Raw genomic sequence first — 27,786 nt, 5'->3', positions numbered from 1 at the left:
TTTGACATGAAGTGTGATTTCCATTTAATCTAAATAATGATTCATTACGAGGAGACTTAAATCTTTATCACTTCTAAATAAACTGTTCAACATACAACAACATTAAAGAGTCAAACATTTTCATTGTTTATTCCAGGTTTTAATAGCTTGTAAAAGTCCAGATTGTGTTTGTCATCACATTCATTCTTTGTTCCTGGTTTGGGTTATTTTTGATGCCAGTGTTTTAACGTTTCTCCTGTGCCAAAACAACTTTTTGTAAGTTCAGTTTTGTTTGAAGTCTTGCTGTCAGCACCAGACACCAGTCACTAAAGACTGACTTTAGCCCCAGTCTGCTGAAGTCTTGTTCTCAACACCAGACTCCTGTCATTAAAGACTGAAGTTTCTTGTTGTCAGAACCAGACTACAGTCACTAAAGACTGGCTTTAGCTCCCGGTGTTTCTCCTGCAGTCCCAGCTGTGTGCTGCTTTGCTTCCTGTATGAACCACGTGGTGTGTGAAGGCAGACTGCAGCTTCTTTTGTTCAAATCAATCAAACCGCAGACGGACAGAGAGCTGCTGAATCAGGAAATCACCGGTACATCTATTTATTCTTCGCTCCATCAAAACACAAACTGCTAGATTTTATATTCCGACAACACGGAGGCTGAACGCGCGCTAAACTTAAAACGTGTCCAATCGGGAAAATGTGTGAAAAAGTTTTTGTAGTCATCGTTTCATGTGTTGTGTCTTTATTTAGAGTGGCTGTTAGCTTATAGTAGTAGCGAGCTGCCGTTAGCTTAATGAGCCCTGTCATGCAGCTCTTTAAACATCTTACACGCTTATTCCAGTCTGGCTTTAAGACCGTCTGACATGTTTACTTAATATGATAACTTTGCCAGGCTCTTTGGTATAGCAGCTGACTGAATAACTTCACATGCTGTAGGTTAGCACCGCTGCTAGCCTGCTACCCAACCATTATGTGAACAAAGAAGAGGTTAGCTCTTAGCCTAATGAAGCTAGCAGCTAGCTACGGACTGACGCCGGTACTTGTTTGTAGTTTCTGCCGATAGTTCCGTCTGATTATTGATTACAAAGCCAGTGAAGAAGCTGATAAAAGAAAATCGGCCAAATTTTAAATAATCGATCTGAGCTGCTAAATCACGTAAGGGTTTTTAGCCGGTTTAAAGACACATTCAGTACTCTAACATAAGACTTTGTGTTTTACAGGCACAAAAGTCTGAATAATAGTTATCTTTATTATTATTGATTGATGAAGTTTTGTAAAGTTAATTTAAAGAAAAGCAGAAGGGTGACAGTTAATGCTTCAGCCAGTAAAGTCTATCTTTCCACAACCTGAGTTTTAAAACATATTTTTACATAACTTTTATATAACTATATTATTTTTATTTTCATGTGGACCATCTTCATTGTCTCACTGCGTTTTGTTATTCTTCAAATATGACTGAATATTGTATATTATAAGTATGTGTAAACTACATTTTTATATATATATATATATATATAAGTAATAATCCCCATATATCCACATTTTTCTCCATATCGGTGTTTGCTGTGGCCCAGTATCTCCCTGGATCATTACATTTTCACTGTGTCTTCTTACACTCTTGTATAATCTAATCATTTCCTCTTTTCCCACTCAGCCTCAGATTGATAAAATGCCACGTAAGAAGGTGACTGATGTTTCAGGGAACGGTGGGATGAAGAAGAAGAGGGCCAGCGGCAAAAGGAAAGAGCGAGACTTCAGTAGCGATGACGACTTCGACTTCGAGCAGGAGAACAACAAGAAGCCCGGCAAGCCTGTGAAGTCCGGTCTACAGCCCGTCACTGTGGCAGATGATGTCAAAGAGAAAATAGTGGGTTTAAAACAGAAAAACAGAACTGTGTTGGTTTTGTCTTTATTGCTCCTGTTATGACCTCCTGTCTACAAGTGGCTGTTCCTGCCAGGACAAGAAGCTGATGGGGAAGATAAAATAGATGATCATCAATAAATTCTCACACATATCTCCTGATTCTGACGGTATAAGAAGAATAATCCAGCTAGCGAGTCAGCAGTTCACCTGCTCCTGTGTTTGTGTAGGACAGACCTGTGGAAACATCTGATTTTTGGTGAGAGGGAATATTTTCATGTTCACCTGCGATGCTGAAGTTTGCTTCTGATTCAGCAGTTAAAAGGAAAGTTAAAGGAAACTCAGGTCCAAAAACCACTCTGACTAGAGCTGTCAGATCTGGACTAGATTATTCCCAAGAGGCTACAGTTTCAGATTTGTGAAACCTTTGTGATTTGTGAAATTGAAAAAAGGCTGATTTTATATGGTCTCATGTGGTCGACATGTAAAAAAGAAACAAATATAAGTCTTCATTTAAAACTTTTTAACAAATAGAATAAATGTTTTATAAATCTGAAATTGTGTTTGTAAGAAAATTTTGCGTCTCTCGGACACTGGTCCAGATTTGACCGCTCTAGGCATAGTGGTTTTTGGACCTGAGTTTCCTTTAACTGAATCAGAAGATAGCTTCAGCGTCATCGTTCACCTGCAGGGTCATCCTCAGCCTCCTCAGCTTGTCCACAGGGATTTTTTGTGTGGACATACATGTCTTCCATTTTGGTAATCAGGATGACCAAAGTGTTATTTTCCAAACGTCAGGAGGTTCTTCAGTCGGATCACAGATGCTGTGTTGGTGAAATGATTAGGTGTTTTGAGTTTAGGAGCTTTTTTATTTTGCTGACCTCTTTGTGTCCTTTCTACAGAAACTTGAGTGCCCAAAGGTTAAAGGTCAACTGCTCATCTTTGGCGCAACTAACTGGGATTTGATTGGACGAAAGGAGGTGCCCAAACAACAAGGTAGGACATTTTATATTGAAAATAGCTGGGTCAGGTCTAGAGTGGGACAGGTACCTGGTGCTGAGCGGAAGAACTTTAACAATAACAGTGATTCATGGCTGTCATATAAAAGTCAAACTTACTGCCATTATAATCCCTAAATGTAAGTGAAGGCCTGTTTTCACTGACGTTCAGAGCCGCTGAGTTCAGCTGCATCAGCGCGTGTGTTTGAAGGAGGGCTCGGTGCCCATACCTTTTCCTGGGGGCTGGTAGGTGTATTCTGTGATGGACAGGTGATATGTTGAGCCAGGCAGGATCAGGTCTGACGTTAGTTGTACGTGTCTTTGTTTAGGATGCAGTACGTGAAGCCAGCGAGATCTCATCAATTGATTGTGACAGTAATGTCCATTCATACGTATGCATGTTGTGACCCCCCCCCCCCCCCCCCCAACGATCCAGTGCTCCGGGGCGGCCAGTGTACTGCGTGTTTCCAGCCTCGCCTCCGTGCTGATAAACCTGCTTTGTTGAGGCTGGGTGGGGGTTGGGGGTGTCAGCAGGAGCAGCTGCATAGACAAAGACTAATGGGTGAGATGCTGCAGCAGAAACACTTTCATGTGTTCTTTTGGAGTACACTTCAAAATATAAAGCTTTAGTTATTTAGCAGCAGTTTGTCTTTGAGTTAAATGTTAAAATGAAGAGAGACTGGACTTCCTTTTTATCGGAGTCACGCGCTTTTCACAGTCCTGCTCACAAGAAGAGTGCACAGCCTTTTACATACCTTAATATACCCGTTTTTCTGTAATACCCCTTTTTACGTTCAGGACGGCTGGTGTGGTATGTTCAGACTCAAACCATCAACCTGTCAGTTCCTCAGTCCTGTCTGACTTCAGATTTATAGTTTCAAGTTTAAAAGGCTCAGTCATTTCCTCGAACAGCTGCTCTAATCAAACAGGAGAAATCTGTTGTTAGCCAGTGAGATTAGTGAGTGCTTGGGGCAGCAGGACGGTGTGTGTGGGGCTGACTCGGTGTTCATGGTGATGAAGGAACATGTCGGTACAGGCCTGTTTGTTCGCTGACTCTGATCAGAGGCAGCGTGTCCTCTTCCACAGAGGAGTTTCTCCTACATACCTGGAAGGGCAGGGGGAGGTGAGGGGTGTTCAGGGGGTCTGCAGTCTGCATCCTCATCACTAGATGTCACTAACTCCTGCACACTGGTCCTTTATATCACAGCTCTGCCTGTGAGTCCATGAGTGACCATGCACACTGAATACAGGAGCCGCCTGTACACATCTGTGTCAGTTATATTTAACTTGCTGTCAGTTCAGTCCATAAGCTGTCAGATGGACCTCAGTGATGATCATGCCGCTGGGTTTGTGCTTTATTAAGATGCATTAAGGTATTTGCGTTCTCTCCGTGGTCAGGTGTTGACAGATGGTGTGTGTGAACATTTGTGTGTTTTCAGCTGCTTTCCGCAACCTGGGCCAGAACCTGTGGGGTCCTCACCGCTACGGGTGTCTGAATGATGTCCAGGTGAGCTGCGTGGTGTCGGGTCCCTGTGCTGCACACAGCCTCCTCATGACCACCGAGGGCAAGCTGTGGAGCTGGGGTGAGTAACACGCTGCGTTCAGGTGCACATTCATTCCACCCAGCAGACAGCAGCGGTTTTGTGTTTGAGTTCTTCTCTGAGCTTTGGTTTCTGGCTTCCTCAGGTCGTAACGACAAAGGTCAGCTGGGCCACGGGGACACAAAGCGTCTGGAGGCCCCCAAACTAATCGAAGCCCTGGCAGATCACGTGATTGTTGCTGCAGCCTGCGGACGCAATCACACCCTGGCGCTCACAGGTAGGCTGAGCCACGCTGTGTTTCTGTTCAGCCAATCACAGCAGCTCATTCAGTCACGGCTCCGGTAACTGTTGGAGTGAAACCCTCTGGCATCATAGTACCTCACCATGTGTTTGTGCTGCTTCTCTCCTCAGAGGACGGCACTGCATACTCGTTTGGTGAGAACAAGTTGGGCCAGCTTGGCCAGGGGAACCAGACCGATGCAGTCCTCAGCCCAGCACCAGTAAGCCATCACTGTCACACCGAGCACACGCTGCTGTAGACCGGGGAACAGGTGCTGGACACATGAACAGCAGTCTGGAGCTAGCTAACGTTAACTTGTAAAGATCATATCATCAGGAGTTTGCAGGCACTGTAACGTTTCCTCAGAACGGATGTTTCGAATGCAACTTAAGTTGCTCGGCACAAGTAAATGAAATCTTTGAAAACACAAACTACTCGTGTTCATTGGCCTGTCTTTCTTAATGCGACTGTGAAAACCAACAGCTATCTCCTGATCCTGCCTGTCTAGATGTTCGGTCGCCAGCTGCATAATAATCCCAATATGATGAAACTATTCACAAAGTGGTGGTCAGTTATCGCTGGTTTAAGTATGTAACCAGCAGTTGGCCTTGATAACCTTCAGACTGAGCGGCTGCAGACGGGCCGTACTGACCTCTGTAAACTTTGTTGGGTGAATCCAGAAAGCATCAGACCCTGCAGCAGAGCACATTTTAAACTCACCATGTTACAGTCGTGTTTGCAGCTGTAACCAAGCGTTACCTGTTGGTGGACCTTCTTTAAAGTCTACCTTCTCTCTCCCTCTAGATTTCCTATAATGGCCAGCCCCTGGTGAAGGTGGCCTGTGGTGCTGAGTTCAGCATGGTGGTGGATTGCAAAGGAAACCTGTACTCGTTCGGGTGCCCGGAGTACGGACAGCTGGGTATGTTCTCACCGTCTGCTTTCTGCTTTGTTTAGAGTGTTTCAGTTACTCGGTGACGTCAGCAGGAGGCTGACACCAGTTTAACACAGATGGTATCAGCACCTCCACCTGTCAGCTGACGTGAATGATGTGAGGTCATCTAAAAGCGTCTTCATTACAGAGTCTTTCCCCAGAGAGCGCTGTTTGATTTAAGTGTTAAAATGGCTGTTTTTATCAGGTTTTCTGTCCTGTAAATATTGGTGTGCAGCTGACCCCTCCTCTCGTCTCACTGCAGGTCACAACAGTGACGGGAAGTTCATTGCTCGCGCCCAGCGCATCGAGTTTGACTGTGAGCTCATTGCTCGCCGTGTCGCCATCTTCATTGAGAAGTCCAAGGACGGCCAGGTCATGCCCGTGCCCAACGTGGTGGTCCGAGACGTGGCCTGCGGGGCCAACCACACGGTGAGAGTTCACAGTAGTCTTCCACAGAAGGCCAGTGACTGCTGTGACGAACGTCGAGCATTAACCCTCTGTGTGTGTGTGTGTGTGTGTGTGTGTGTGTGTGTGTGTGTGTTGGTGTTGCAGCTGGTGCTGGACTCTCAGAAGCGAGTGTTCAGCTGGGGTTTTGGTGGTTACGGGCGTCTGGGTCACACGGAGCAGAAGGACGAGATGGTTCCTCGACTGGTCAAACTGTTTGACTTTCCTGGACGTGGAGCCAGTCAGATCTGCACAGGCTACCAGTGCTCCTTTGCTGTCAGCGAGATGGGTGAGAAGGTTTCACATTCTTTAAGTGCTGCTGCCGCCAAGGCGAAGGCCGTTGAGGACCACGGTCACAGAAACGTCTGCAGTACAGGAAGCTGTTTGTCTGATCAGCGTTGTATTTGCAGGAGGGCTGTTCTTCTGGGGGGTGACAAACACTTCCAGAGAGTCGACCATGTACCCCAAAGCTGTGCAGGACCTGTGTGGCTGGAAGATCCGCAGTCTGTCATGTGGGTGAGTGCTCCATTCCTTTTACTCCTCTCTCTGAGATGTGATGGCGAAGGCCGTGGGTGCTGTAGTTTCCTCTGTGTGGAGTTTGACCTGAGTGTGTTTGTGTGTAACAGGAAGAGCAGCATCATCATTGCTGCAGACGAGAGTACGATCAGCTGGGGCCCCTCGCCCACGTTTGGAGAGCTGGTAAGACCTGAAGCAATTTTTAAACCCGGTTCATGGGAATATTGTCAGGAGCTCAGCACTGATCGGATCTTGTATCATTTGTCCTTCAGGGATATGGAGACAACAAACCCAAGTCCTCCACCACCGCCCAGGAGGTCAAGACCTTGGATAGCATCTACATCGAGCAGGTAAGTGGACTTACACCTACACCTAAACCAGACTGACAGTCAGCTGTGGAAGTGAGGTCACTCTAATCCAGAGGACTGGTTTACGGGAGGTTGGTGAAAGCTGAGAGTTGCTGATGTGTGGAGACAACATTTCTAACTTGTCTGTCTGTCTGTCTGAGATAAAGATGCATCTGGACTTTAAGAATAGAAACTCATAGCAGACAAACTCCAGCGGTGATGTTGTGTAAAGAGAATCTGCGTCCTGGCTCCAGTAGACCAGCTGCCTGCTCTCGTGGGTCTGACAGAGTCTGTGTGTAGGTCTCATCAGACCTGACATCTGAACGGAATGTGTTGTGTTGTGTCTGCAGGTGGTGATGGGCTACTCTCACTCTCTGGTGATCGCCCGACAGGACACCGAGCAGGAACAGGAGAGACTGAAAAAGCTGCCCGAGTACAACCCCCGAACAATCTGACGGGGCCGCCAGCAGCAGCACCTCCACCCCTTTCCCCGCAGCAGGGACTGAACCAGAACACCTAGCCTGTTCGTCGCACCGGTGGGACGGTTGAGTTCGGGGGGGGGGGGGTGCTGGATATCCACACATCTCAACTACCAGCAAAATGGCTCCACACAAATTTGGACACTGAAATCAAACGGACAGGAGACGCACGGGCCCTCAGGATGGTCCAGCTCTCTCAGTGAACGGTCATCTCCATTTCCACCTCGAGCAAACCTGCAACAGTTTGCTCCAAGCACTTCACAGCCAGCAGCCACGCTTCCTAAAACACCTTTTCTATTTTGTAATACAGCCAAACTCCATGTGTTCAGTTGTTGTTTTCATTGTTGCAGTATTTGAAACGATAACATTGTTTGTCACGTTTACGGGTGCTACAGCAGGACCCTCAGGCTTTTCCTACTGAGGGTTTTTTCAGAGACCAACGCTCTCCATACCTGTGCCTTTTTCTACGCGTACGTTCAGGGTATGGGAGTCTTCTTTGTGTTGTTCATGGCAGTGTGCGTGCAGCTGCCACAGATTAAATCAGGATTTGATGATGTTCTGAGTTTGTGAACGCCACTTGACGTTACATTCCTTTTGTTGTCTTCTTCGTTTGCATCGAGGACGCACGCCTCCGTCCTTCCAACGCCACCCCTTTTGTGAGCTCCTGTCTCTGCTAGTCTGAGTAATATCAACTTTTCCAACACTCAGATGGTTCCATAGGCGGGTCAGAGCTCCAGGACCAGCACTGCTGTCTGGTTCGGTGTGTCAGGGCATGCTGGGAAGGAGGGTGTGGCCTGTTTTAAACACAGCAGATGTGTTCTCTGCTACTTGTACTGCATTCTTTTTTTATGGTGAAATTTCTCTGGGTTATTGTTTTTTTCATTGAAATGGTTAAATAAAGATTCATGTGAATTCATTTGTTTTCTTTGTCTCCACTTCTGCTACGTTGAACTGCTCGCTTGATCTTGGGAATAGACGTTCTCAAAGGTCCACCTGCTAGGGTTGGCCGATGTCTACGTTGAAACATCGGGCCGGGCGGCGGCTCACCTGCTGCCGCCGGGGCCAGCCGGTGTGTTTAGCTGAGGTGTAGGCCTCCTGTGTGTCTGACTGTGGGGAGAAGAGAATTCCGAGGAAGGTGCAAAGCATATTTAAAATGTATAATGTTCATGGTGATTAAAACCTGCTTTCACATGGCAGTATAATTTGAAGAATTATGATCATTTTCTTCTATAATTTTATTCAAAAAGTGAATCTTTCATATATTCTAGATCCATTACACACAGTGAAATATTGTTTACCTTGCTTATTACAACTTGCAGCACACTGAACTCCAGTATCTTAAAACTTAAAATAAAATGTTTATAATACAGAAATGTCCACAGGAGAAGAGCTCTGATCAGCTGATTCATTTAAAAACACCTCCAAAGGTTTCCTGAGCCTTTAACCTCTATCTGGTTCTGCTGCTCACAGTGAACCTTTCCACTCTATTCTATATATACACATCTGTTTTCAGATGCTCCTGCAGAGCAGAGCTCTGACACAAGCTGAGAGACCGGTCTGAGTTCAGTGCTGACCCTGTCTCTATTTTAACCTCCATTTCATAGTGTTCAACAGGTGGAACCTGAGCTCCATGTCTTAGGTGTGAGCAGCAGAACTCAGCCTGCAGCTACCAGCTGACCTGAAGTCTCAAAGAACACACCCGGCACCAGCTTCTGTACTGTAAACAATGTTTATTTAAATGTACAAAATCAGATGAATTGTCGATTTAATCTTCATCCTCCTCCTCCTCCTCGTCCTGGTTGATCTGGAAGTAGCGGAGCTCGTAGCTCTCCTTGGTGTTCGCTACAACGCGCAGCCAGTCACGAAGATTGTTCTTCTTCAGGTACTTCTTGGTCAGATACTTCAGGTACCTGAGGCACAAACAGAAAACATCAGACTCATGTTAATCACAAACAGTACAGGTATGAAGCTGCAGGGAGAAGCCCCACAGAACAAGCTTAGGCTCCAGGAAAATGTGTTTAGCAATAAACTTGATTCTAACTCACCTCTTCCCTGAATGTTTTAATCTCTCAGCTGATGAAACTCAGATTTATTTCATTTAAAGGAAAAGTTTGACATTTTGGAGTTAGACTGATGCTGATGTGTTCATGTCTGTACTGTAAATGTGAAGCTACTCAGCAGCCATTTAGCTTAGTACAAACACTGGTAGCAGGGGGAAACGGTTAGCCTGGCTCACAGAATCCACAGACCAGCTGGAGAGCTCACTGATCCACAGGCCGGAGGTGAACGGTGTACCTGCAGCTCTGAGTCAGATCAGTTTATCAGAAGCTTCATATTTTATCACGTTCTCTCAGAGTGAAGCTGCTGGTGTGTTTAAATGCACACGTTCACGTCTACATGTTGTATTATTAACACTTTGTTCAGCCTGCAGCCAAATCACATTTGATTCTTAAGCAGATCTTTAGACAGACTGTCTGCACTAGGAACATCACTTCAACCAAAAATACTATTCCATACTCATTCGACCATTGTGCCAAGATTGTGCTCTCACCAGCGTTTCACTGACGCCGGGCAGTGACATGTTACCACCAGGCGTCTGTGAAAACAAATGAAAATCTATTTGTAAGGCTACACAGTCGCATAAACTATGAATCCCAGGTTCACTCTGTTATTTGTAAGTGATTAGAATGATTTGTGTGTCCCGACATCACCAACATGTCAGTGTGGGTTGCTGTGCTATCAACGTACGGTGATGAGGTGGCTTTCCAACACGCACCCAACATAACATACAAATCCGCAGGTTTGAATGAAGATCAGTGAATCCAGTTTTAGTCCTGTGTAGTACGACTACATGGCTCCTTACTGTTGGCACCAGGGTCCACTGGGAATGATTGAGCACCATAAGACGCAGATTAATGAAGTAGAGCAACAGCAGAAACACCTTAACACCAACAAAGCGTCACCGATGGCCAAACAGGTTTTTTGGATTCCTCATCATCTAAACGTGATGGTTCCATCTCACGTGTGACGGGATGTCGTAGGATTGTGACCTCATTTTTGGGCCTACATGGAACCATCCGTGTAGGCTTTGGTCGCAGCTGCACAGTCCGAGCAGATTCTGGTGCTCTTCCATCAGTCTGGAATCTGACGTGGTCATCACGTGACGCAAAAGACACTTTGAAATCAGTGTCTGGACTGAGAAACCCGACAGGAATCTCATTTCTAGCATCCAAAATGTGGATCGGATCTGACTTGCAAAAATCTATCTAGATATGCTAAAACATTTTTGGGCTGGCAGTCTGAACACAGACTCAGTAAGGCCCTTTCAGACACAACCCCATTTGAGTTCAAACAATGTTGGTTTCAGTGTGAATGTGAGGAAGCTCCACACAGCTGATGCTTCACCGCTTCCTGTACGGCAGCGTTTATTCATCACCGCTGTTTCTGTTTCTCCCCAAACTACTTTTTCTATTTAGAGGAAGTTAATAGTGAGGACAGGAAATCCTCACTACATTTTGCACCACCTCCCAATCAATCAATCATCCATCCGTCTTAACATCAGCAGGGACCTCACCAACTGTCCATCTCCACCTGGTTCAACATGTGGTCACCCGGATAATGACACCTGCCATCAACAGGTGTTCTCGTTACCTGCAGTGTGACTGTATTATGCAGATGAGGTGGGTGGAGCCAGAGCAGCCTTGCTAGCTGCTGCTACTTGTCGCTTGTAACCGGACAGCTAACAGGAAGAGGTGGACTCAGGTCACATTTAAGCATGCTGGGTAAGTTCGTTTTCTTATTGTGTCCATAGTTCACAGATGTCACCTACTTGACTGAGATCAGATCCCAATGTGTTCTGCTGCATGTGCACCTGATCCAGGTCCACGTTAATACCAGGTGGAAACTGGCAGTGTGTGATCGTGATGTACGAGTGTCCTCCAAACCCCACACGTCTCAGAGCCTTTGGACTCAGACAGCCTTGCCACAGTGCAGGACAAAAGTGTCGAGTGTGTCTTACCTTTTGGAGAGGGGCACCTCGGAGGACACTGTAATCTTGCTCTTGCTCCTCTCGATAGAGACCACGCCGCCACCCAGGGTGCCGGCTTTCCCGTTCACCTTGATGCGCTCCTGAAGGAACTGCTCCTGGAAACATCACACACACACAAGCTCAGAACCAATATCTGTCTGCTTGCTGGCTGTGTTAACTTGTGGAAAATTGACTAAAACAGGTGAGGACAGTGGACTCTGAGGTGGACTTACAAAGTTGGCTGCGTCCATGATGCCATCTTCAACAGGGTGTGTGCAGTCCAGGGTGAACTTCAGGATCTGCTTCTTCTTCTTACCACCTTTGCCGGTGCTCTGCTTCTTCTGCTAACAGAAACACAGGTTATTTACCTGTCTGCACAGGTGGGTCCACTGACCCAGCAGGACTCTGGTGCTCAATAAGCGCACGCATTCAGGGTGCACAGCTAGCATAGACATTTCTTCTACAGCAGCTTGTTCAGACTGCAGAGACCGGACAGGCTTGGACAGGACGTAACAGACCTGCTGTCCTGCAGAGACCCAGACCAGCAGAGACCGGACAGGCTCAAACAGATCTGCAGAGACCCGGACAGGATCTAACAGACCTGCTGTCCTGCAGAGACCGGACAGGATCACAACGTGGTGATGCTACCGACGCTGCTAGCTAGCGTTAGCTCAACAGGCCACAGAACAGCTCAGCTGCATCTGTGCTTATAAAAACACTTTAAACCAGAATCCGACCTCTACATTCTGCCCCTGACTGTTAGAACAACACCGCCCTGTCATCCCGCTGGTTTTCTCCGGCTTTCACTCAACAATATCTGCATTTTCTGTGGTTTTATGAACACGAGATTTTACTCACAATAGGCGCCATGGCGGAGAAGCTAGCAGAAAGGAAGAGCAGGCCGTGCGCATGCGTGCACATGCACTAATCGAACGCCGAATTATAGATGAAATCTGAGATTGATTAACAAAACGGGATTCTATTTTTAAAAAGAGCTTTGAATATGTAAAGAAAGACACTGAAACTAAATCTAACAGTTCACAGAAGGAAAGAATCTGGGACAGAAAGGAGGCTGGTTGTTGTTCACAACAACAAACTAGTGGTCGACTGATATGGGTTTTTAAAAGTCGATGCTGATTTTTAGAGAAATAAAAAAAATATAGCTAAAGCAGATATCACAAAAAAGTCCTGTATAATCCATTATTCCTGCAGAGTGCAATCTAATCTCCATGTTCTCTCAGCAGAAACATGTTTCAGATGTTTTATTAATTAATGAAACAGAAACTTTGGGTTCTGCTGTAGATTTCAGAGAGTGGCTGGGATTTAAAGGAGAGCGAGGTTCAGTTTGTCAGAAGTAATTATTCTCTACAGTATAACTATAGGCTATATATTTAACCCTAGCCAGTAATGCTGTGCGATTAGAGCTGCTGTCATTTATAATATCGGCCTCGTGAGTGCAGGTATCAATTACCCTAAAATGCCAGATATCGGTCTACCACTACTTTGTTTACTGATATCTCCCAATTCTGCAGTATACACGTAACTATGACATACTACACCAGTACAGTACAGGTAGAGGTGAATTGTTTTTATGGGCTGACAGGGTTGACATGGGCGGCCTGTTGCTCAGAGTGGTCAAAGTCTATTCAGGTGTCAGAGTCTCAGATGGATGTGGACTCAGAGACTTCAGCCTCCTCCAGAGGGTCAAGTGGGCCTGTAAAGCAGCAAAGGACCATGTTCTTCTGGTCCTGGTCCGGGTGGATCCTCACAGTTGACTCTCCGTGTCGGCTTTGTGGAGCTTCTTACCTGGTCCCGCAGAGACTTCACTGGTCTCTGACTGCAGGTTGGTGGAGGATCACATACAGTGGAACAAAGGACCAACACCACACTGTGAAAATACTCCACTACAATCTAAGTAAAACTTAGATAGTTAATTAAATCAAAGTAAAAGTACTCATGTGTCAGTGCTTTACTAGTATATATCATGTTGTGGAAGAACATTACTACAGTATTATTACAGTTCTTTATGGGGCTGTTGTCTGATTAATACTTGCTGTTTCTGTGGTCATGTGTATGGATAATGGGAAATATTACAGTGTGAACATAAGAAGTTCTAACTTCAGCTAACCTACTCAGAAATAAGCACAACATAGCCATCTAAAGCTAACAGTAGCTAGCTAATATTAGCCACCATGAGCTTGGTTAGGCCACGGCAGTGCAGTTAAACCTTTCATTTGGAAGAAAATAGTTGTGTGATTTGAAATGTAGTCCTGATTTAAGGTTTAAGTCGGGGATTTCACTGAATTCCCTGTAGGGGAGCGCAGGGGCGAAAGTACCATTTTTCAGAAAAACCTGATTTTAAAAGATAATGTTTCAGACAGTGATATATTTTTGCTGTGGCCACTAACTCACAGGTGTGGTCTATCAATATGAGATGGTATTGTGTACAAATGTAGAACGACTTCCGTATAATTTCACTTTAAGCATGTGGCATTGTTACTTTCGACCCCGTCAGCTAAGTACAACAATAACAATACAAGCTAGATGTTTTGAGTTACCACCCTTGTATTTAATAAATAAACATGACTGTGACCTTGTTAATGTGTAACTGCAATCTTCTTTTGTCCTTTATCTTTAAAAAAAAAAATTTAATTACATTTTTATTTTAAATATTCAGTTTCAAAAGTAACCTGACAGCCTAAACTTGAATTGTTTAGAATATTTCAGATTATATTAAGGATATATTATAAATATATAATATAAATATGCAAATGTGTGCACCTAAAACAAGGGGGACATGTTTAGATGGACATGACATGTTTATGAACCTGACATGATTAAAATAAAATAAGACTTTATTGATCCTGCCATGGGAATATTTGCATGTTGTAGCAGTTTCAGAAACATAATTTAGAAAGATAAGACAAAAATGAAAATAAACTATAAAATTAAGATAAAAATTAAAAAGATATTTACAGAATAGGCCTATACAAATTTCACATTTTGAAATTAATTTAAAATTGTTTTAGTAAGAACAGTATGAGTGATCTGCATTTTGAGTGCTTTTTACTAACACCTACTAAACTGACCTCCTTAGGAGACAGGCTAAAATATAAATATCAGCCGCTCTCTTAATATAAGCATGCAGCTTCCTTTCCTAGTCCAAGGAGAAGACTTAATAATGTTATCTGTACCTGTGGTCTAGTCTTCTCCCCAATTATCTCTGCCCTCCTCCTGCATTATCTGAACAAAGCGCATGGCATATCGCATGAGACTTTATCAGCTGACCTGAGACTAATGTTTCTAACAGAGATGTCCAGAAACGCCTTCTCATAAACATCTGGCTGAATCAGACCTCTGTCTTTCTGACCCACGCTATTGGCATATTCTGTTAGTATTTTTGACATAAACATGTTTTAATAAATGCTGCAATGCAGAGAAAGTCACCACATTAGCAGCGGGACAAAAGAAACACTTGTGGTCACTGTAGCGGGACAAAAATAACGTCTCGGGTTACGTATGTAACCCATGTTCCCCGAGAAGGGGAACGAGACACTGCGTCGGTGACGACACTATGGGAACGCCTCTAGGCGTGGCAGGGCTGAATTATTAATGAAACTACTCCAATCCTTTTGCCGTTGCTCGAACGATAGCGTGGGACGGCGTAACTGGCGGCGTATAAAGCACGCCGGCACACAGGACAAACCAGCTCTTTGCTATGAAGCAAGGAGCTCCAGGCGGGGCAAGGCGTGGCGGACCGACGCAGTCCGGCACCTTAGGGATGTAGCCCGGACAGGGGTGCAGAACAGCCTTGACCTTCCCCGGGGCAAACTCCAGGCATTGAGGAGACACCAAGAGTGCCTGGAGATCCCCCACCCTCCTCAGAGAGGTGATAGCTAGGAGAAAGGCCATCTTAAGGGTCAGGTGCTTGGCCTCAGCCGACTCCAGGGGTTCGAAGGGGGGCTCCGCCAACGCTTTGAGAACCACTGCCAGTTCCCAGGTGTGAATCCTGGAGCGAGTCACGGGTCTCATCCTCCAGGCTCCACGGAGGAAGCGCACGACCAGCGGGAGCCTCCCCAAAGGCCCCTCCCTCAGAGGAGCGTGGAACGCCATAATGGCAGCCACGTACACCTTGAGCGTGGATGGGGAAAGGCCAGCAGAGAAACAGTGCTGGAGGAACTCCAGTACTGCAATTACCGGGCAGGTAACTGGGTCCACCGCCTGTTCTCCACACCAGGTGGAAAGCACGTTCCACTTCAGGCCGTATGTCCTCCTCGTGGATGGAGCTCTGGAGCTGAGCAGAGTCTCGACCGCTCCCGCCGTCAGGCCCGCCTCAAGGAACTGCACCCCCTCAGGGGCCAGATCCACAGCCTCCACAGGGCGGGGCAAGGGTGAAAGACCCGGCCCTCCGCCTGAGACAACAGGTCCCTCCCTCAGAGAGATGTCCGAGAACCACACTTGGGCCGGCCAAAACGGGGCTACTAACAGTAGGCTGACACCATCCTGACAGACCCGCTCCAGAACCCCCGGGAGCAGAGCGCCTGGGGGAAACGCATACAGACGCGGCCTCGGCCACGTCTGCACCACAGGCGTCTGTCGAAATAATTGTCTGCCGACATGGCGCCCCCAACATGGGACCCTTTGACAAGAACCAAGGTTTCTTCCATACAGACAGGGAACGAAGGCACCTGCTCATAACCCGTATCAGATGGAACGGGTTCCCCCTCGGGGAGAACATCTTGGTCTTCAACCACCACTGCAGGGCTCTCATATGTAGCAGGCCTGAAGCTATTACGCTGGATGCAGCTGCCATGAGACCCAACACCCTCTGAAAGTGTTTCACTGTGATGGTGCAGCCTAGCTTCACCGCGGTTACCGTGGACAAAATGGACTTGACGCGTGCAGGAGATAGTTGGGCCCGCATTGACGTTGAGTCCCATACCACCCCTAGGAACGTAGTCCGTTGGGCGGGTGTCGGCACGCTCTTCTTCGCATTGAGCCGCAGCCCCAAACGCTGAAGGACGACATCTCGATACTGAACAGCCAACTCCCGAGACCGGGCCAGAATGAGACAGTTGTCGATGTAGTTCAGCACGCGGATGTCCTGGAGCTTCAGCGGGGCCAGAGCTGCATCCATACACTTGGTGAACGTGCGAGGGGAGAGTGCTAGGCGGAACGGAAGAACCCGATACTGGTACGCCGCGCCCCCAAAGGCGAACCTCAGGAACTTCCTGTGAGAGGGACAGATGGAGATATGGAAATATGCGTCTCGTAGATCTATCGTGACAAACCAATCCTCTAATTGGATGTGACAGATGATGGCGTGGATGGTGAGCATCTTGAACCCGAATCTCCTCAGAGACCAGTTCAGGCACCACAGATCCAAAATCGGACGCAACCCTCCGTCCTTCTTGGGAACTACGAAGTACCCGGCTGTAAAACCCGGACTCCCTGGCTGGCGGGTGAACAAGCTCCACGGCCCCCTTCTCCAGCAGCGAGCGAACTTCTTGTCCCAACACAGGGCCCTGCTCTGGGTGCACCGCAGTCCAGTTCACTCTGTTGAACCTGGGTGGGCCTGAGGTTCGCCTTTGGGGGCGTGGCGTACCAGTATCGGGTTCTTCCGTTCCGCCTTCCAACTGCGGCCCCTCGGGGCAGGCAGAACGGCGTGTGCTCGCTGGTGGCTAGCGCGTCCTAAGCGTTGAAACGGCGGGATAGCTCCTTGGTGACCCGGAGCGCAGATCAGTAGCTCTGCGGAGCTCGGCGACATCCTCCTCAGAGAGGCCCCCTCCTTGGTCCATGTCCCTCAACAGGTCGGCCTGGTACGCCTGCAGTACCGCCATCGTGTGCAGGCTCGCACCAGCCCGGCCCGCCGCCATGTAAGCCTTGCCCACCAGCACAGATGTAATGCGACATGGCTTGGTGGGCAGCGCCGGCTCTTTAAGGAAGGACGCAAGGCCGGGTGAGAGATAGCTGGCCAAAGCATCCTCAACCCGGGGCATCGTACCTTAGCCGAATCCCTTAACCCCCGCAACGTTGCTGTAATCCAGGAACGGGGGAGTAGTCAGGCGTGATAAGAAGGGCTTGCTCCAGGATTTGCACAACTCATTGACCGACGCGGAGGCGGCACGCAGTGCTGCAGGAAACGCTCCTGCACAGCCTGCGGCCAATCGCTTGGCCACCGCCCGCGTCACCACCTCCAAGAGTTCGTCATAGCTGGGCTGACGATGACGTCGGCCCGGCTCCCGGAAGTCTTCCTCCTCCACAATGCTGAGCACATCCAATTCCTAAGAATCGGACAGCCGCAGTCCCGATGCCCGCGGAGATATCACGCTGCGAGCCCCATGACCGAAGCTGGCGCGCCACCTCGGCGACCGCAGGACCCGAGCCACGGGGAGAGCGCATCGGCCGTCTTCTGAGAAAAGGGCCGCACGAGACCTCTGCACCCTCAGGGGCAGGGCCTCGCAATGGCCGCAAGCAGCCCCCTCGAGAACTGCCTGGGCATGCGGCATCCCCAGACAAGACAAACACAGGTCATGAGTGTCCCCAGCCAAGATGTAGCGCGGGCATGGAAAGACACACTTTCGGAATTGCTAACCAGCCATGATCTCCTCTGCAAGACTTCCAGGTAAGACAAATTCTTGTGGTTGTATGTGGAGCTTCAGACTATCAAACATACCAGAACGCCTGCTGAATAGAAAAAAGCTGGTTTGTCCTGTGTGCCGGCGTGCTTTATACACCGTCCCACGCTATTGTTCGAGCAACGCCAATAGGATTGGAGTAGTTTCATTCATAAATGAGCCCTGCCACGCCTAGAGGTGTTCCCATAGTGTCGTCACCGACGCAGTTTGAGTTCCCTCGAAGGGGAACAAGTGTTACTTTCGTCCCGACAGGAACTCCTGACAAATAAACACGATTTATTTTTATACTGAAAAACTCTTGACAGGGCAAACTTCAGGGTGTGTTGAAGCACTAAATAACCTGTAGATTAATCATTACTGTGACGCATGAAACGAGAGACACAACTTGTAATTCGAAAAAAGAAATTTCAGAAATTTACTTGCCGTGCTTGAAAACAGTTTTCCGAAGACGGCCGTGGGAAACGACGTCAAAATCACGCGATATTTGGCAGCTCCATCAAGGGTTGCGTGCTGAAGGTGCTGTCACAGCTTGGACTGAAAATGCAGTCAGGGCTCTGAGAAAATCGCCTTGTTACTTTCGCCCCGGTTTACCCCTACTCATATCAGGCCTTTAATTCCTTTCCCACAGAGCTCTCACTCAACAGAGGGGCTGCTGTCAAAATGTTTCTTTAGACCAGTATGAATATTACTTGTGTAAAAATGTGGCTTTTTCATCTCTCTTTTTGACCTATACTGGTAAATCTCAACTGTTGGGATGCCGGTGTTTTCTCACCACTAGAGTGCGTGCCCCATGCACAAAGGCTGAATCCTCACCATAGCAGCCATGGGGCCCTTTGCTGCGTGTCATCCCCCCTCCCTCTTTCTCTCACCCACATTTCCTGTCTGTTCACGGCCCTGTCACGAATCCAGGCGAAAATCCCCCAAAAACATCTTTAAAGAAACCATTTGAGCCGTTTCTGTAAAATTAAGAGAATGATTGAAGGGCTAATTATCCAAGAAAAATAATCCTAGATGAAAGTGGTAATTTTACAAGAAGGAAACATGGAAATTCCCTGAAATTAAATTTGCAGTTTTCTAGTCTCTAACAAGCCACTGCGTTTGATAATATGGTGATTGTAGGCTGAAATCACAAGTATTTCCTCATTGCTAAATCTGACTGATATGTATAATTTTCCACGGAGGGCGTAACATAGTGCGGAGGTGTGAGTGTGTTGCAGCCTTGCAAAATGAAGCAATCTGGTTCTTTGACAAGCTTCTCTCATGAATGTTGACTGTCAGAGAATATTCAAGTTCTTAACTGTAATAATTTTGTTCCCTGTAAATTTACCACTTTAATCTTGAACTTCTGAGTTTTTTCCTCAGATTAGCCTTGTGCCCTCCATATTTTCTTCTTATTACAATGGACTGAGCAGGTTAAACTCCCTTCATAGTGCAAGCCTCAGGCCAGCAAAAGGGACAGCTGTCTGGGACCAGGCTTTTAATTGAAGTTTTACAGTGTTTAAACATCCTACATGGAATAAATTTCCTGAAAATAAGCCAGCCTTACTGTAACTAGCAGTCTCTCTTTATCAAACACCCCACAGGTCTCCTGCATGTGTTTACTTCATTAATGTTCAGAGAAGTAAGCTTTCATACAGAAAATCAGGTGACTGAAGCTCACTTTTTTGCTGTTAAATACTTTAACATGGACACAATACCCATTTCCTTTTACGTAATGATTTACTTTTCCCTTGAGCATAATTGTAAATCTTCTCTCAGTACAGTTTGTTCACATCCCATGAACACCTAAAATCATGAGTAATAATCGGGGCGGCTGTGGCTCAGGAGGTAGAGCGGGTTTGCTGTTAATCGGAAGGTCAGGCGGTTCAATCCCTGGCTCCCCCTGGTTGCGTGTCGAAGTGTCCTTGGGCAAGATACTGAACCCTGATTTGCTCCTGGCGGCTATTCCGCCAGCGTATGAGTGAGTGTGAATGTTAGTTTCCGTTTGAGCACTTAGGCTCAGTGTATGAATGTGTGTGACTGGTGAATGCAGATGTAGTGTAAAAGCGCTTTGAGTGGTCAAAAAGACTAGAAAGGCGCTATACAAGTACGGAGCATTTACATTTAAAGACAGAGCCTTTTTAATAACCGCCTTAATTTTATTTCACACGAGTGAGAAACTCTGCTCAGTGAGTAACTGCACAGTAAATCAGCCAGAGACAAAGCTCAACACATGTACACAGCTCACCTCAGGTATGCCATACCTGTAGTCTCATTATCTAACCCTGTACAGTACACACAGATGCTACAAGTGTCATTTTAAAACGCACGCGCACTCTCTCTACCCGCATCAAACAGTCTTCAGTAGATGGTGCTATTGGTCAACATTTGTCCACCGGGATGCCCAGCTCTTTATCTCGGACGTCACTTTAACATGTTGACACATCAAATGTTCTGGTTCGTCCATTTTCCTCTCATTGTCTCACTGTGGGAATAATTAGAGTTCGTCCTTGTGTTATTCAGTTCTGTTCCACGCAGGACATGAATCATTTACGTTTTTCATTTGTTGTGAGAGTTGGCCAATGGGACAATCTGCTGAAGACGCAGCCTTTTTCTAAACACTCTAAACACTGAAGGTTTCATTAACACACACAGCTTTACTTTGACCTACAGACCTTCTCTCTCACAGTGAGGTCGGGGTTCGGAGAGTGGACAGCAGCACTGTGACGGATCAGAGAGAGAGAGCTGCAGGGTCAGCCTCCGTCGCCCCCTGATTGCACACAGCTCATCTGCTTGGTTTCCAAAAGGCGCGAGCGTGCCGATGACATGAGGACAGGGTGCTCCATCAACAATACAAATACTGGTTCATAAGTTAAAACACAGGAAGTCAAACGGTGCTCAGGAGGAGGTCGACCCAACGCTCTCCAGCTAGTGATCCATCATGCTGCAGCAGAAACATGTCTGTGACATGAAACACAGCTGGGAACAGTCACTTCATGTTCACAGTGCACTGTGAGGAAGTGTTTGACACATCAGGCCACCGTCAGACCTCCTGTTCGTGATTACTAGATTTAATAAGTCTCAAGACCCTGATATTATTCAACTTAAGGATTCTGAGGAAAAATTCATCATTCATGATCATCATTATCAGACATCATTATGTGGGACACTTAAGGAATACCCTACTGTAAACCACCTGAACCCTGAATACACAACTTGTGGTGGAGCTGTGGCACTGTGAGATCTGCACAGATCTGAGACCTGCAGCAATTCAACTGGACCCTACAGACCTGATTAGACTGGATCATTGTGATCCAGGTCTGTGAAGAGCTCTGACAGGATAAGTATTAAAAGCATAGATTTCAGAAGAGTACTCCTTTAAGCATTTCTTAGGTTTTAAAATAGTGAACTCTGACTAAACTAGGGACACTAATGATCACATCCTTACAGAAACCTGGTGAACTTCCTGTGCCATTAAAACTCGAGAGCTTCCTCTGAAGTCCGGAGCAGGAAACACTCAGCATGGTCAAAGCATGCAAACAGAAACACAGGTGAAACAGATGAGTGGGTGTTACTGGGATAAGTGTAGTACAGCGGAGGTTGTCTGGTCTTTAACTGGAATTTGGAAGTTGGTAGAAAAACAGCAGCCCAGCTGCCTGGTGCCGTCCCGGCGGTCTCTGTGAGCTACAGGCTCTCAGCCAGCTGCATGCTTCCCCTCCAGAGGGCAGCCGCCATAGCGGACACCACCACCAGGTTCGACCTGCTCCAGTGCTTTAAGTCTGTTACGCCCAGCATCCAGATCCTGGGCCTAGTTAACGCGGATGCCTGAGATGAAGGGCAGCCCAGTGGGAACCCTCTTCTTGTACTCCACATAGTCCTCGGCAAAGAAATGGATGAGGGAGAGCTCCTCCTCCTCGATCCGCTCCCGGAAGAACCTCCAGCTGGCTATCGTGTAGCCCAGTATGCACACTGGGTTACACAGCATGACCTGCAGCAGGAAACAGGGACAGGTCTCTTTACAAACAAAGCAAGCCATCGCTATCATCATCTCTTTATATCCCCAGGGTTGTAGTATTTACTGATTAGGTCTGAACGATTTTGGAAAATAATCTAGTTGTGATTTTTTTTTATACTAATGTTGCTCTCCAATATAAGCTCTTTACCTTCTGTATAATTCAAAACAGACAAGCAGTAAATCAGTGTGTAATCTGACCAACACATTAGATAGATTAAACATACACTGTTCTTTCTTGTGGCCTGTGTTATGATGAAATTAGGTGATGCATGAATTATTATTATGAGCAATGGTAGAGAAGAAATACCAAATTTTAATAATATGAGAAAGATCATTTGAGTCAAGTCATGGCATTAAATAATGATAATATCATCAGGTAGTCCTGCCTACAGACAAGAAAAAGTCACCAGTGTGTTATACAGAAAGAGCTCAATACAAAACCCACAGTTCAACCACCAATTAATGAGTCCGAATCTCAGTCCATCTTTCTGTATCCCAGTAAGCAGACAGAAAATACTCAGTTTGAGGTTCAGTTCAAAAGTTAGCCAACGAAAGAGAAATCAAGTGACGCCTCTTGTGTTTAATATACAAACTTAGTAATTCTGACAATTCCCCTCCTCCCCCGCAGCCTCCGATGCTGGTACGCAGTGCACAGGCTGTAACTCGATCCAGACTGGGCCTCTTTCAGACTTGTGCGTTTGGTTTGAAACAGTTTGAAGCTTACCTTACGACACCCGTCTTTCTGTTGTGCATTTTTCCTGTCCTGAAGATTTCACCCACCACCAAGTTACCCGTGGGTGGCGGGTGGTACTTTCATTCCCTGTGTGACACTGAAGATTCTGTAGTGTCAGCTTCTATCAAGCTTAAAGCCATTGTACAGCAACAAGTCAAGGTACAGTGTAATGTATGAAGTTGCAGACTGCTTTCCTCTCGCGTGTCATGTGACCAGTGCATAATCGCAGCTTATGCGATTAGAAAATTGCAAATGCAATTTAGACATTCAGCCCCATTAGTGATACAGGCCACGCCCACTTATCACACTGGTTTTCACTCATTAAGTCATAAAATATGCAAAACCATGCTGCAGCTCGTGCTGCCTACAGTTTTAATGTTTACCAGCTACATGCCTTATCTGTGACTGTACAGTGCCATATTTTGGAACACCCTTTAAATGACACTGTATTTTGTCTCCAGCCAGCCCTCTGTATCTAAACTAGAGAAACATATTGACACCGCCCTGCTGCTATAGCTCACCTGGGTCCCTGTGCTCCAGTAGAACCAGCCCACATAGGAGGGGTGTCTGAAGTAGGCGTAGACCCCGCTGGTGACCAGCACGTGGCTCTGAGCCTTCTCATTCTGGACAATGTGGTTGAAGTTGGAGCCGGCCGTCAACATGGCTGCCTTGCGCAGACCCTCACCACACAGCACCATGAGCAGACCCACGAGGCTCAGCCAGTTCTGCTGCTTCAGCTCTATGGAGGAGGACAGGCAGATTAAATACAGATGGACACATGAAAGGTCGCACAGCGTGTTCAGAGGTCATGTAGGCTACGTGGGGACCTCTGCTTCTGTCTGTTTGAGTCCATGAAAACATTCAAACTCTGAACAACTAAGTGTGAAATGCAGTCAATACTGATTTAAAGGAATCTGAACGAACTAGTAAAACATTCAGGTTTGCTCCACCTGCAGTCCCTCTGACCTCTCAGAGAGTTCCTCTGTCTACCTGTATATCTCCAGCTGATCTGTCACACATGTCACCTGTGGTTTTTTTTTGTTTTTTTTCCAAGAGCGTCCAACTACAGGGGTGTGCAAGCCAAGATCCAGTGTACACAGACAAACTAAACAAATCTGAGGCAGAATGTTCAAAACAATCATGATAAAATCTTTGTCAACAAAATATGCACAAGTAAAAATTAAAATCTTTCAGTCCTTTTTCCTCGACAAAACATCTTAACAAATAAAACATCTATTGAAGATTTATTGATCATTTGTTGTATCGTTATTGAAAAATATATTGCGATAATTCTTATGGTTTTATTGTCCAGCCCTACTCTTCATGTATTTATTTGATTAAGTGAAAACTCTGACTATGTTCAGCCCGAGATGAGGGAAACTCTGGGTTTTCGGTTTCAGAGAGAGAGATCAGGGAAACTGTAGATCAGTAACCATAAGGAGGAGTTGAAGGCAACTTGGACAGGGCCAATGAACTTAATCTGTTCTTTAACAGATTTGATGCTATGGCTGGAAGAGGAAGATGCGATACGCCAGACCCAACAATGCAGAAGAGCTGAAGGCCACTATCAGAGCAACCTGGGCTCTCATAACACCTGAGCAGTGCCACAGACTGATGGACTCCATGCCACGCCGCATTGCTGCAGTAATTCAGGCAAAAGGAGCCCCAAGTATTGAGTGCTGTACATGCTCATACTTTTCAGTTGGCCAACATTTCTAAAAATCCTTTTTTTGTATTGGTCTTAAGTAATATTGAAATTTTCTGAGATACTGAATTTGGGATTTTCATTAGTTGTTAGTTTTAATCATCACAATGAAATAAACATTTGAAATTTATATATATATATATATATATATATATATATATATATATATATATATATATATATACACACACACATACATATACATACATATATACACACACACACAGTCTGTGTGTAATGAATGCGTATAATATCAAAGTTTCACTTTTTGAATGGAAATAGTGAAATAAGTCAACGTTTTGATGATATTCTAAATATGACCAGCACACGTGTGTGGGTGTATGTGTGTACACACACACACGACTTATGAGGACCGACCTGGAACCGTCAGCTTCTCCACAGTGAACTCCACCCATGACGAGATGGCGGCAAGCGTGTACTCCACACTGTGGTTGAGCAGGAATGAGTCCAGAGACAGGCTGCGAGGGTTGATGATGGCCGTCACCAGGTACTCAGAGTAATGGAAGAAGGACAGCGAGCACATGTACCTGCAGAGAGGCAGGGTATATATATATATTTTTTTTAACCAGGAGAGTCCCACTGAAATTAAGAACCTCTTTTGCAAGGGTGACATGGCCAAGACAGACAGCAGCATATTTATAAAAAAACAAAACCCAACAAAAAACCCACAAACACACAGGTACAGATAAATAACACAGAAGACTAGTAAGCTAACAATTCATAAAGTCATTTTAACAATCTAAGAGCATATTAAGGCATCTGCCTCCAAGTCTTTCATTTTGGATTTAAATGCGTTTAGCGAGATTAATTCAGTGAGTTTCAAGTCCTTTTGCAACGTATTCCATGCTGAAGGTGCAGAATACAGAAATGCCTTCTTTCCCGTTTCCATATGGATATTTGGCACAGAGAGCATAGAGAAGTCCTGAGAACGCAAAGAGTGTCGCCCATTACTTTTCTGCAAGATATGAACACACAGGTAGCTTGGCAGCAGACCAACAATTGCTTTATGCCAATGGGGCGGCTGTGGCTCAGGAGGTAGAGCGGGTTGGACGTTAATCGGAAGGTCGGCGGTTCAATCCCTGGCTCCCCCTGGTTGCGTGTCGAAGTGTCCTTGGGCAAGATACTGAATTGTATGAGTGAGTGTGAATGTTAGTTTCCGTTTGAGCACTTAGGTGTATGAATGTGTGTGACTGGTGAATGCAGATGTAGTGGCATTTACATTTACAATGACATAGCCATCAGGTGGCAAGAGGGTATAGCTCACAGCGAGTCAGCACTTTGCAATTTGTAATGAACCTCAAGGAAGCATGGTAAGCTGTGTCAATCATATGAAGATTCTGTGCAGAGGTATGCATATATAAAAGATCACCATAGTCCAGAACAGATAAAGTGGTGGCCACAAGTCGCTTTTTTACATTTAAAGAAAAACAACTTATTTAAAACAATAAAACGGCACACGTTACAGCACATCTGCTGCTGTTTCTGGTTTTCAGTCACATTGTAAATTCTGGGGGGTATTATCGGGCGGGTACTGCTGATAAACACAAAAGGTTACACTTTAAAATATCAACTGAATAAAAATACAAATTAAAACATTTCTACACAGAAGCATCATGTTACATGATAAACTGATCAACATGACCTGTGAACATGTGACTTACCAGCCAAAATGTGTCCAAGTGGTTTCAGAGCAGCTTATAATCAAGCCACAGCCGAAAGTGACCCCCAGGAAGCAGGCCCTCACAGCAACCTGGAACAGGTAGGACTCAGGTTATCCCGGGTCAAACAGCCAGCTCACCTGAACCCAGTTTGCACATATGTGCAATTACAAACTTTGACACTGCGATTTGCTTTTTGTTGCTATTCTCCTCTGCCCATTTATTGATACTAATATGTATAAACTAGTATATATTCTTTAATTTATATTTATACCCATTTTTCTGTTTAGCGGTTTGCTCTAAGCAGAAGGGCCATCCTTCTAAGCAGTGAACCATGAACCACTGAATTAACAGATTTCTTAGTTGGGTTCTGTATCACATCTTTCTGACGCCACACACAGAATCTGTCAGGGCTTTATTACATTACATTAATTAAGTGACCAGCACGGGGTAAGCTTCTGCAACTTTAGCTGGCTTAGGTCTCTATTCTGGGCTCGTGAACACCAGCTGTCTCCTTCCTCTTTAGCTAATCAGATTACCTGTACAGGTAGCTAATGCTAGCTAGCTGTGTGAGTTAGCCCACATTAGCAGAGCAACATTTAAGTTTAAATGTAATTTGTGTCAGACTGCGCAGCGTTAGTTTGTGATGGATGAAACACAGAAGGAGAGCAGTAAGACTCAGAGACAGATAAACAGAGGAACAAATAAAGGCAGGAAGTTAGCGCTAACGCTTACCTTGTACAGAGGTCCTCTGTAAATCACCAACAAGAGGCCATTAACAACCGCTACGTGGATACAAATCGCTATTTTACCGGGAGTTTCAGTCAGATAATCAAAGACCCAGTCTATATGTCCAAACCAGATTCTGATCAATGGTATTAGAACCACGCCGAGCCCTAAAATAAACGCGTTTATACTCACTCTTCCTTCCAGCACCAACTTACTGCCTGCCATGATGGAAGTGCTGTGCTAAAGGAACTCTCGCGATACGTTGCTGGAAATTATTTTTTTTTAATATTTTTTTATTTTTCCACAGCAGATTATATATATATAAATCAATCAGAAAGGAGAGGACATAAGAAATTAAAAGAGTAGATTCAAAATAATACATATATATATATATAACATAAGACAATAACTTGATTGCCTTTTTATTCTTAATGTGTTTGATCATGGTGTTCTTTTTCCTTCATTTCTTTGTAAGAATACAAAGCTGAATAATTACAGAATGTGAAATTATTTAGGATAGTTTTACAATATTTCTTTAAGAAGTTGACTGATAATCTCTCGCTCTCATACATACACACACACACACACATATACAGTGGGGAGAACAAGTATTTGATACACTCCTGATTTTGCAGGTTTTCCTGCTTACAAAGCATGTAGTGGTCTGTAATTTTTAGGTACACTTAAGATCTTGGCCATTGTGGAGAGATTGGAGTCTGTTTGACTGAGTGTGTGTACAGGTGTCTTTTATACAGGTAACGAGTTCAGACAGGTGCAGTTAATACAGGTAATGAGTGGAGAACAGGAGGGCTTCTTAAAGAAGAACTAACAGGTCTGTGAGAGCCGGAATTCTTACAGGTTGGTAGGTGATCAAATACTTATGTCATGCAATAAAATGC

At 45.7% G+C, this 27,786-nt stretch overlaps 3 protein-coding genes across 4 annotated transcripts; 1 reads left to right on the top strand and 2 right to left on the bottom strand.

Annotated features, from left to right (window-relative positions):
• The first annotated feature begins 445 nt into the window (after positions 1-445).
• rcc2 (regulator of chromosome condensation 2) lies at positions 446-8,298 on the top strand. Its single transcript, XM_038721611.1, has 13 exons — positions 446-573; positions 1,640-1,852; positions 2,749-2,842; positions 4,284-4,427; positions 4,531-4,662; positions 4,797-4,885; positions 5,470-5,584; positions 5,859-6,025; positions 6,149-6,329; positions 6,451-6,556; positions 6,667-6,739; positions 6,829-6,906; positions 7,254-8,298. Exons 2-13 carry the CDS (start codon positions 1,655-1,657, stop codon positions 7,356-7,358), a joined length of 1,482 nt encoding a protein of 493 aa, XP_038577539.1. The 5' UTR covers positions 446-573; positions 1,640-1,654; the 3' UTR covers positions 7,359-8,298.
• A 794-nt stretch (positions 8,299-9,092) lies between these two features.
• LOC119904990 (60S ribosomal protein L22-like) lies at positions 9,093-12,388 on the bottom strand. Of its 2 annotated transcripts, none has more exons than XM_038721646.1 (4): positions 12,268-12,388; positions 11,643-11,750; positions 11,401-11,525; positions 9,093-9,292 (listed from the first exon to the last, which is right to left on the bottom strand). In XM_038721646.1, exons 1-4 carry the CDS (start codon positions 12,328-12,330, stop codon positions 9,148-9,150), a joined length of 441 nt encoding a protein of 146 aa, XP_038577574.1. In that variant the 5' UTR covers positions 12,331-12,388; the 3' UTR covers positions 9,093-9,147. The 2 variants fall into 2 exon arrangements, with proteins under 2 accessions (XP_038577574.1, XP_038577573.1); XM_038721645.1 differs by having other exon boundaries at positions 11,643-11,753; positions 12,268-12,308.
• Positions 12,389-20,164: 7,776 nt separating this feature from the next.
• On the bottom strand, positions 20,165-27,138 carry icmt (isoprenylcysteine carboxyl methyltransferase). The gene is made up of 5 exons (XM_038721636.1): positions 26,894-27,138; positions 26,162-26,250; positions 24,858-25,027; positions 23,296-23,513; positions 20,165-22,014 (listed from the first exon to the last, which is right to left on the bottom strand). The coding sequence occupies exons 1-5, from the start codon at positions 27,110-27,112 to the stop codon at positions 21,835-21,837; spliced, it is 876 nt and encodes a 291-aa protein (XP_038577564.1). The 5' UTR covers positions 27,113-27,138; the 3' UTR covers positions 20,165-21,834.
• Positions 27,139-27,786: the final 648 nt, after the last annotated feature.

The sequence above is a fragment of the Micropterus salmoides genome, unplaced genomic scaffold, assembly GCF_014851395.1.
Source record: "Micropterus salmoides isolate LMB-PRFRI ecotype aquatic unplaced genomic scaffold, ASM1485139v1 Ms_hic_scaffold_16, whole genome shotgun sequence".
NCBI classification, from domain to species: Eukaryota; Metazoa; Chordata; class Actinopteri; order Centrarchiformes; family Centrarchidae; genus Micropterus; species Micropterus salmoides.
This window is presented reverse-complemented; position numbering and strand designations above follow the sequence as displayed.